The following is an 11,308-nucleotide window of genomic DNA, read 5'->3' as shown; positions in this document are numbered from 1 at the left end:
AATTTAATAATACTAAGAAATCTTTTAATAAATATTGTTGTATTTAATTTTAAATTTTTTATATACCCCATTAATAAGTCATATAACAAGAGATGTAGGTCCAAAACTTTTGGAATCAGAGAACCCTAACAGAACCTTCAATACTAAATTAATATGAACCACCAATGTAGTGGCCTAGAACAAGAGTAAAAAAAAAAATAATAAAAATACAATGGAGTATTACCAAAAAGTAGTTTTCTGCAGGTCTTACAACGCAACTCATCAGTTATTTAAATTGTTAAGATGTATGGTAAATACTGCAAGTAAACTCTAATCCATATATTTTTTAAATACACATACATGCATGTATCAAAGTAAATATTTTTGTAGATTAAAGATAAAGTGTGTACAGAGTTGTTTATAGATGAGGCCTACTTAGAACAATAGAGTTGAGATAGGATACACCAAGAAACCATCAAATTCCACCCCAATACAATCCTTAAAATACAAAATTATATTAAAAATCCTCACAATGCACCTAAATATGTCACAAATAAAGTTATTCATAAAGATTTTGGTATCATCTATACGGTAGACCAAGCTTGAATAGATTATGAACACAATATAAACTCCTCACTCAATCGTTTTTAACTTTAATTCCTAATCTATTTGTGATACATGTCTAAAATATCTGAAAAGAAGGAAGCCTTAAGATCTCATAAAATAGTCATTGCTACCATGGGATAGTTCCACCGTAAGTCATGTTTGTACCATATTAATGAATATAAGAGATGGTACTTACATATTAGCAATGCTGAAAACTCGTGGTAACCTACATCATTGCCTTCCTTGTTTATTTAAGACTGATGTATTTTATTTTTGATACTTTTTAAAGTGATTAAAGTTCTGGGAATTACCTACAGAACAAGCTGTGATAAAACACTTTCAAAATTATGGTATCATCCCACTGAAGAGAGTATGCAAGGATGGTCATGATATATGTATCTATTTAAATAAAAAAGAAAAATAGTAGAGGTGAGGAAATAAAAGTTCCAATAATAAAGAAGAGATTTGAAAAGATATTTGTTTTAAAAATATATTTATAGTATAGGCAAAATTATTCCTTGATTCAATAGAGAATAGAACATTTTGTATTAATACAAATCAGGTTAGGTATGGTGTCAGATTATGGAGAACAATTTTCAAAACCGAACTGATGTACCACTATCTTGATCAGTCTTTTTCTATGTCATTTTCAATTATAATTTTTTTTTTTTATTTTTATATAAAATTAATAATTTTTTTGGATATGGAGAAAAAACACCCACTAAATTTGCTATTTCATGTGATAGAGAAAAAAAATCATAATTACTCTATTAATCATAAAACTTAGCATTTTGTTTTTAAAATCCAACAAATGCTAAGATATTTTTCAGGACCTAAATAAACATTTGGTAGCTTTATTCAGGTTTAAAACTATTCAAATCATATGGATGTATACTGTGGAAAAATCCAAATAAATTCCTAATATATGGATGTATACTTTAAAAAAACAAAACAAATACATTGGTAGATAACTAAATATAATGCAATATTATATATATGGTATATATAATATTTATATAAATTAAAACTGAAGGCAGTTTAAATTTTTTCTTTTCCTTTTAAAGAAAAAAAACATACATATTATAACCCAGTTCAACAATGTTAAACAGCTCTATTTTTAACAAGTAGGTAATATTACATAAATAAAATTAAAACTAAAGTTAGGTTTAACTTAATTCCCATCCTCTTAAAGACAAAACATACTTATTTATTAAAATGCTCTATTTTTAACATATGAGCAATATTATATATAAATTTAACAATATCAGTAGACATTTAAGCTAAAGTAAATTCTAATTATTTGCTTGTCCCCTACAAGAAAAATTTAAAATATATTAATAATTAATTACCGATCAAAATGATTGAAAAAATTTTTTTTTTTTTAGAATTCCATTAAACCCACATTCGTAGAAAAATAAAACTACAATACAAATTAATAATTTCATTTGTTGGTATGTATCTAAACTTATACTCAGGTGCATCATAGTTTTTAAATATTCAGACTTCATGATAATTTGTTTATATACAAACATTTATAGAAAGTGAATAAAGTACCCATTGCCAGAAATAGCCAAAACGATTATACAGTAATTACATTACCAGTTTATACAAAGTGAAAACATAGATTTAGTACCAAAAAAATTAGTTAGTTGAAAAAAGACAGGAATCCCCTAGACTATATGGGTTAATAAAACTACATAAGCCACAAATAGAATTTATATATATATAGTAAATGGGATAGATAGCCCAACATATCTGATATCACAATTTCTAAAACCTTGTTTAGAAAATCTTAACAATAATAACCCATTTCATGTCAAGAACTCAATAGAAGTAAAAAACAATATTGAAAGTATAAAAATAAGCAACAATGATAGGTTTAAATTTTGATGTGGTATCCCTACTTACAAATGTACCTATAAAAAATGTGGCTAAATTATTAAAAGAAAAATGGAAAGAAATAGAACTACATACCTAAATACAAAATAAGAACCTATACATAGAGGGGATGAAGTTATCTATTAAAAATATTTTTTTTAAATTTTGTTGTAACCCATTCTGCCAAATCACAGGAATACAAATAGGATCAACAATATTTATGAATGAACTTTTACAAAATATAATGAATGAAAAACAGATAAAACCAAAGATATGTTTCAAGTATGTGTATGATATTTTATGTTTAGCAGATAAAGATACAATAGAAGACCTCTTTAACAGCTTAAAAAATTGTAACAAAAAAATTAAATTGCAATAAAAAAAGCAGGAAGCAGAAAACAATAACCAAATAGAATATTTGGACATGAAAACAAGTAGAGAAAATGTAAATCTGACTACAGAATGGACAGAAAATGAAAAGGCCAGTGATATATTAAACTATTTCTCAAATCACCCAATTACATGAGAATGAATATTATTGAAATCTCATAAATAAAACTATAAAAATAATGAGTAAATAAAAATAAATACAATTAAAATAAAATTATATAAATTATTTTTAGCCATCTTCTACCAAAAAAAATATTGCAGCAAAATCATGAAAGTTAGCAATAAATATAAATAACAGGTTAAGTAATAATTAAAAAAAATAGATAGTATAAATAATAGAAGATGTGATCATAATGTACATATTGTATGTAAATATAAAAAATGTACGTAGATCAACAAATCATCACAAAGTCTGTACAGAACATTTAAAAACTATAATGCATATGAGTATAAGTTTGGATATAGACAAACAAACAAAATTAATAATTTGTACAACCACATAAAAGATAAAATTGAAAAAAATAAAAATGCGGGAGGGGTGTATAAAATGAGCTGTATAAACTGTTCCGGAGCATATTATGGGGAGAGTAGCCAATATATAAAATACAGGATATATAAACATTTTAATGACTTTAAAAATAAATGTAACTAAAATACAATAAAAAACAAAACAAAAAACAGCATTAGTACAGCACCACATCAAAAAGAGACAATTTTGATTTTTAAGATGTTGAAATACTATACATGGAAAAAAAAAAATTACAGAAGAAAGCTTCCAGAATCTATTACCATAAATGAAAACCAAATAATGCAATAAATTACAAAACAGACACAAGAAATTTAAATATATCATATGCTGAATTACTAAATAAACTAAACAAATAATAAACTGCCTGCAACAGTTGAATAAATTTCCCTCAGCAGAGTGCACTAAAATAGTAACAGGTGCAAATAGTCTCTTTAGGAATCTAATAAATTGGTAATTAATGCTTTAAGGATGAATCTCACTAGAAGAAAATGGAACAATTATGAAGTTTTTCAAAATAAATAAAAATGTATACTAAGAAAATTAAATTGCTATATTTTTAGGAGGTGATATATTGCAGTGTTATAGAAATGTATAATAGTGTGTACACTATATAAATGTTAAAGTCAGGATGTATTCAGAGGAACCCAGCCAGAATGCATCACTTTCTTAATAATAGGTAGTAAGAAACAAGTAAGTAATCCCAGTTCTTAACTGAAACCAGAGCAAGAAATAGTGTATCAAGAATAATCAAATTTTCCATTAATAAAAAATATTTATGAAATGGAAAATATGTCATCAGGTAAGTTTGATTAAATTTACACTATAGCCAAGGGTTAGTAATTTGAAGTTTTTCCTGAGCCTTGAAAAATATAAGGTAAATAGAAAAAATAAATCAATGTATTTTGGTATTCTCAGTGTAATTTGGTGTTGTGCGAACAACATCTTAGTAACACTTTATAATTTGATTTTTTCCCTTATTCTCTACCATTTTTCAACATGCATGGACCTGTCATTTGTTTACTCATTGAATGAAATAATTGAGTTTGTAGTCTGCTCTCATGGTGTGTTAAATTAAAACTTTTAAATCTATCAAATTGAAAGAACAAGTGTCTCCTGTCAACCCTGTAGTTGAGCAATCAAAGCAGCCAAAATCAAATTCATTTCCGCCAGACTCAGAATAGGGAATTCTACCTAACTGAGGATTTTTTTCATGTTAAGAAACACATGTTCACAGATGTCCTAACCGATGCCAAACTGTTGGCCTATCATGATGGTATAGAAGATGACCCCTGACACCAGTCACATTGAGCAAGACAAAGCGATGTCCCTAAACCCTATACCCCAGGACAGATACATATGATGAATTCTTCTCAGCCCTCATCACCATAAAAATTCACTAAGCATTACTTGAAGGAAGTCATTTACTCAAAAGAAAATCACACACGCATTTTCAAAATGAGCATTTACATTTTTCCTGTTTGTATTTATCATATCTCTTAATCGTTTTGTACATTTCAAAATAAATACCACATAGTATACTTATGTACTTCTAATCAAACTTTCTTTTATTTGAATTTTTTCCTCAATACCTCTAGATTATTTAAACTCTTGGTAATTTGAAATTTTTTTATGGTTCCTAAAGTTTGAAATTATTGAGAATCAAGAAAAGCAATAGCAACAGCATAAGAAAAATAAGAATTTTCAACAATGTAAATAATTCTGCGAGCCTATATGCAAAACGTTTATAATATGAAGATACAATTTTTTTGAGATCTTGATAATAGTATGCCTACAACACTTAGGACAAAATATGTTTTCTAGAATAAATGCTCAATAATTGAATGGTTATACTGCATTATAATAGGAATTCATAAATACCATAAGAGCATTTGACAGCCATCATATTCTATTAATTAAGTTGGTCAAGTAGATTACCTCAGAAGAGATTCAATTTTGTTGTGATTGTGGAAAATTGTTAATTTATGATTATAGCATAATATGTAATAGATCAGGGATGGGCACACCTAAGGCCATTGAGAGCCACAATCTAGTTTTCTATATTTTATTAAGAGCCACATGAAGATATGCAAAATTCAAACTTTTATGATTTAATATATTGCTTATTTTCACAAGTATTATATAAGTAGTATATAAAAACACATTAAAATAAAATTATGAAAGAGAAAATAATTATTACCAAATTTAAAAGAAATAAAATTCAATTCTATTAAAAATAATAACATTTAACAACAGCCTTTGACCAAACTTATAAAATTAGTTAATGCTGTCAGCACGAGTTTGGTAAGATGCTGATTAATCAACTGTAAACAATGTTTAGACTTCACGAACTGCATTGTGGATTATTCAGATTATCAGCAATGTGTTGTACCAAAAACTTAAAATATAATGATTACATCCTGGTAGAGTTTCCATAATTCAATCATGGAAGAAGCTCCATGTCTAATAGCTACAATTATTTAGCCAATAAGTATTGTTTCAAAAAATGGAAATTGATATTCAATAGTGTCTTAAATAAATATATAAACAAAATAGGCTAATTTAGTATTTTGTGCACTATTTGTGACCAGGTGGTCAAAAAGAAATAATGAACTTAAAGTAACAGTCAATAATAGAAACTGGAAAACCCCCCAGTCATTATGCTATTTCTATCCTCAACATAAAACTGAATAAACGGTATATGTATATTTCAAATGAAATTATTTTAAATTTCTTCATATATTATCTTTAAATTAAAGTATTAAAAACCTCCAACAAACATAACATGTGTTTAGTATGGCTCTAAAACATGAGACAAGGACTCATTGGGGGCTAATATATCACTAAAGTGAACATAAGACAATACCTGTAATCTGGATAAAGCTAAAATAAAATAATCTCTAAAAATAAAACATTATTTTTTTGGCATTAATAAACATTGTTAGTATAATTAGAGAGGTAGATCACATCAACTCATACAATCAACTAATCCCCCACAGTTATATGGTGACACTCCCAAAGGTGGAAGAAAGTTTTTCATAATTACAAATTAACATAAACATTTTTTTCATATTAAAACAATTTGTTTTATTCATAGTTGAAAAGTACACATAACAACCTTTACAAAACAACTCAACAAGTATCAAAATAAAAAACATTACAATCATAACTTGCGGAATCACTGATGATTTTCCAGTTAACACCCTTATGGAGCATCAATTTACTAGAAGGTATATTTATCATAATAGTGTAACATTTCTTTGCTGCATTATCAGTGGAGGATCTTATCATTTAAAAGAAAATTAAAAAAAACAAAACAAATAAACATTAACTAGACACAAAATGAAGATATTCAGGAGAGTAAATGTCTGTACATATATCTACATCAATAGAAAAAATACATAAAATACAAACATTTAATTTCAACAGCTTAAAAAAAAAAAAAAAACTTGATCACAGTTGTATATCAATATTTAGAAAAAATATTTTAAATACAATTTCCAAAATTCATTTTTCAAATATATATGACAGAAACATTCAAGCATTAAGACCCTATAGTTTGGAAACAAGGAATTACTTGGGAAATTTTCTGCTATTCTTACAGCATTAAATCTATTTTAATTTTTTAAAACATACTTATAAAGGTTAAGACAAATAATTAAAATTATATTCACTAATAACACAATGTTTCCACAATAACGAAAAGTACACAGTTTCAGAAATAAAATCCAAAATAAATTAATTAATCAAAGCAGTCAATACCAATTATTGAAACATTATAGAAACTAAACAGAGAAGTAGTAAAACAAAAATAATAATAGAAATTAACAACAAATTTATGTTTAATATTACATGAAAATAAATTATTTGCTCAAAGTATATTAACTACTGCCCCAGAATAATGATTTAGTTGTGCAGTAAAATCATCCATCAACCTACTATTAATACTATGTAAATCACTAAGAGTGATTTGTAAATAAACTACAATTAAATGGCTAAACATGACATTTTAATTTTATTGAAATCTTCATAGTTCTACCTAGTACATGGCAACTAATAAGTGCCATATTCAGTACAATTAATTAAATTTAAACAATCTAACCATAAACATAAATATTTTTAACAGAAACTCACCAGGAATAAATTGAGGTAAATTTATATACTCGTCGGAATTCATTTCTATTTAACTTCATAAAAAAATAAAAATAAAATTAAAAAGTACATCACACAACAGTTGTATTGATTAAATTTAATATTATAACATTCTCAATTATCATTAATGTCAAAGATAGCAAGAAAACAAATCCATTTTGTATTCAGGTGAATAACAGTGCTGTTATAATGTTGACTGTTCCGTAACGAAACGTTTAAACAAGGATAGTTGTACAGAAATATGAATAAAAATGTGATAAGATAGAGTTACAACAATGAAGAAAAACAAAACGTGTTTGTTTACAGACTTTACTTGTATATATAATATGAAACCGATCTATTCAAAAGTATTTGTCTTATCATAAAGTAAATTTAAATACAAGAAAAATATTCGAACGGTATAAATGGGAAGTGAGGGCGTATATTAAATTTTTTTCATAAGTTATTGCTAAAAATATGTTATTCACTTTAAAAAACAAATTTGCATACTGTTAAATGAACAGCTGAGATAACGAATTACTTCTAACCCCAAAACCTTAAATATGTATAAAGGTACTCCCCACTCCCAAACAATTTTACCACTTATTTAGTTAAAATTACTATCTAAATTAGCGGAGGTTTCTCGGTGATAGTGATAGCGACAGTAAGTTATATACTGTCGAGCATGCGTAGATAGTGCTACAAACTATCAAGGAAATTCTGCAAGTACGAGAGCAAATGCTTTGTTACACGATAATATTGGCTTTCAGTATCACTATTGTATTAGAGTGCTACCAATAGGTAGTTTCTCTACACGCCTGTATCACTCTATAGTAACTTACATCAAATTTACTAAATGTAAAATTATAAAAAGTTGTAAATTTCAATAAAGATTAAAAAAAAAAACTATAGCTGTACAACCTCAGGGGCCCGATCCATACATTACGACTGGGAGCCCTTTGTTGTATGTCGATAAAATTCATAATTAAAAATTGGGAGGAAGTTGAGGTAAAAATTAAAGAGACATTTTAGGTAACAAAACACATTTGTATTAAAAGAACCAAAATAAAACCCTGAAGGGGCAGATGCGTAAATCGGTCAATGCCTTAATTAATAAGTTCTAATATCAACCAAAAGAACGGGGTAGGTCTAACATAATATCTCAAGTGTTGGAAGATATTTTGCTGCCGCGTCTGTGGCGGTTCCAAGCTGGGCCGCTACTTCTCACTGCTTCTAAGTTCGCTGTGTAGATGGGCAAAAATGAAAACTGAAATGTCACCCAATCCAAATGTTTCTTCATCGAACGCTGGTCAGCGAGTCTTAGATCAGTAGTGGTGGGGGTAGCCATGTTATGTGTTATCCGTGTGAAGCTTTCGACGGCCGCTGCATAGAGAAGGTATTAAAATGAAGAAATCTTATAAATAAAAACTATAAATTAGAAAACTCAGATGTGTAAATCTGACAATTAATATCACTATCACCGTCACTGTGAAATCCCTCACTTGATTGATTTGGATCCAGTGTTTATAAGTCAATTGTGAGTGATTGGTTGGTCTGCCTATGGTTATAATATAATCATCTACAATGCCCAAAATATACTTGTTTTTGAATAGTCAATGCTGAGTGTAATAAAAAAACAAGCATTCTGCTGGATGCTATATTATATTCTTGACATTATTATAGCTTTAAGTAAATAATCTGTCAATTTTTAATTGTTTCACTCGTTCAAGAAATATTTTGTAGGAGTCTACTGCTATCTGTTGGTAACAGAATATGTTATACTTACCGGTCATAAAATCCGATATTTCCTAAGAACTGTTACATTTCAATTAGGCATAACCTAGCAAACAAGACGTGAACATCGATTCAACATACAACCGTCACATTGTGATTTGTATTAAATTCTAGTAAATACTGTAAATTTCTTTATATAATAACCATGCAATATATTATTTCATTCACAGAGGGAATCAGTCTCCATACATTGAAAATGATAAGGTTACTACTAGGCTAGTACCTTAGTGCCAGTCTTCCAATCTAGTGAGTACAAATCTTAAGAGAACCAACCCTTAGAACTTGGTAGGAAAGTAAAGTGGAAGGAAGGTGAAAGATGTTGAAGTAAAAACTGCAAAAAAGCAGTAGTTGTTGAATAAATAGAGACATTCTGATGGAATCAAAGGAACCAGCTATCAGCCTCGGCAAATATGATCTTAGAGAGAGGAAAAAGCTTTATTCATTCATGCTGCCCAAATACATCGGGTTGCTACATTACACAGCATACTAATCAATCCGTGATCGGACATATATAAATTACATATTTTAACATGATATAATAAAGTAGAAAGAAAATTTTTTTTTTCTTTATTCTCACAGTTTTCCTTTACAACAATTCTACTCACTAAATACAAATATTTCAATTTATTCCTTTTTTTCTTTCCCTTTCTTGTCCCTTCTATTTCACAATTTTTGTTTCATTTTATCAACCAATTCACTCTACCGAATTGCCTCTCTCAGATCCTCCCCAGTGACTCGCTAAACAAATTCACCATTAGACAGTGATGTGAAATCAAACCAGAGAAATACTAGTCATAACAGTAGATCAGTTTACAGTAAAACAAACAAATAAAAACATTTTACCAAAACAAAACTAATACATAGATTTAAAGGAAAATATAATAAAAATTTGGTTAAAGAAAATACTAGATTGGATACATAAGTCAAACAAAAAAGATAAATAAATAAAAAATATATATAAAAATAAATAAAATAAAAATATATAAGTTTATGTCTAACGACTATTCCCCAGTAAACATTGATGTCGAGAGCCGTTCAAATAGTAATTTTATTCCGGCTCATCAGGAGTTCTTTGTGAATTAGTTTTATTCATAATATATATACAATGACTTTGTATTTATGGAGTAATACAATTTTATGTGCATATAAAAGATATAATTAATTAATTGGTCTTCATCGAAATGTTATGAACTTGGATTATCTTCAAAGAACTTTTCCTTGATCTCATAATATGTGAACACCAGAGAAGTTTGCCTCCATTCAACTCATCGCTCGATTTTTTAAAATAAAATATTAATAGATATATTTAATGTGTAAATAGAGTGCATTAATGAGTTAAAATATATGCACATTATCTAGGCGTTTGTATTGTTACATTTAGAAAAAAATTAAGGGATACTTAAGCTCTCGTGAAGTGAAGAATGGGGAAATCAGACCGAAAAAAAAAAAAAAAAAAAAAAAAAAAAAAAAAAAAAACAGGATGGAAAAGCTGGAGCCACAGTCAGTCAGTGCCCATCTTCCCCACAGCCTCACTTGCCTCACTTTTCTTTATATTACGAATTGTAAATTTTTGTATAATGTAATAATTTGTGTTATTTCGTCTGCTACGCACTACCTCTGTGCACCAATTGGGCACACTGTTTATAAGGTCGTTGCTGATTTTGCGAGGAACTTCATCCCATAAACGTAGTAATACTGATCTTAGTTGCTGAAGGCTAAGAGGGTGCGGATGGGGATCAAAAAGCCTTTTCTGTAGTGAATCCCACATGTGCTTAACGGGATTGAGATCTACAGACAATTTGGGAAGGTGCAGATGTGAAATGACCACGTTTTCAAGACATTGGTGAACAACTCCAACTCCTCGTCAAGAAAACGGAAATCTGGGCCAATTATGGCCCTGGTTTGAGAGATGCACTCCTTTATAATTTCTTAAACATAACGAACTGCAGTGAGATTACTGTCCACTATATGGAGGAGTGTCCATTCTCCTGAGAAAATGGCTCA

At 28.3% G+C, this 11,308-nt stretch overlaps 1 protein-coding gene across 1 annotated transcript in view; it reads right to left on the bottom strand.

Moving 5' to 3' along the window:
- cyst (rho guanine nucleotide exchange factor 18 cysts) overlaps positions 1-7,724 on the bottom strand; it is a 168,338-nt gene extending 160,614 nt beyond the window's left edge. The window contains exon 1 of the mRNA XM_014418966.2: positions 7,514-7,724. Within this exon, the coding sequence (XP_014274452.1) occupies positions 7,514-7,556 (43 nt within the window). The 5' untranslated portion in view covers positions 7,557-7,724. The remainder of the gene's footprint in view (positions 1-7,513) is intronic.
- Between the last annotated feature and the right edge of the window lie 3,584 nt (positions 7,725-11,308).

This window comes from Halyomorpha halys, unplaced genomic scaffold (genome assembly GCF_000696795.3).
Source record: "Halyomorpha halys isolate HHAL.00 unplaced genomic scaffold, Hhal_1.1 Scaffold214.1, whole genome shotgun sequence".
NCBI classification, from domain to species: domain Eukaryota; kingdom Metazoa; phylum Arthropoda; class Insecta; order Hemiptera; family Pentatomidae; genus Halyomorpha; species Halyomorpha halys.
This window is presented reverse-complemented; position numbering and strand designations above follow the sequence as displayed.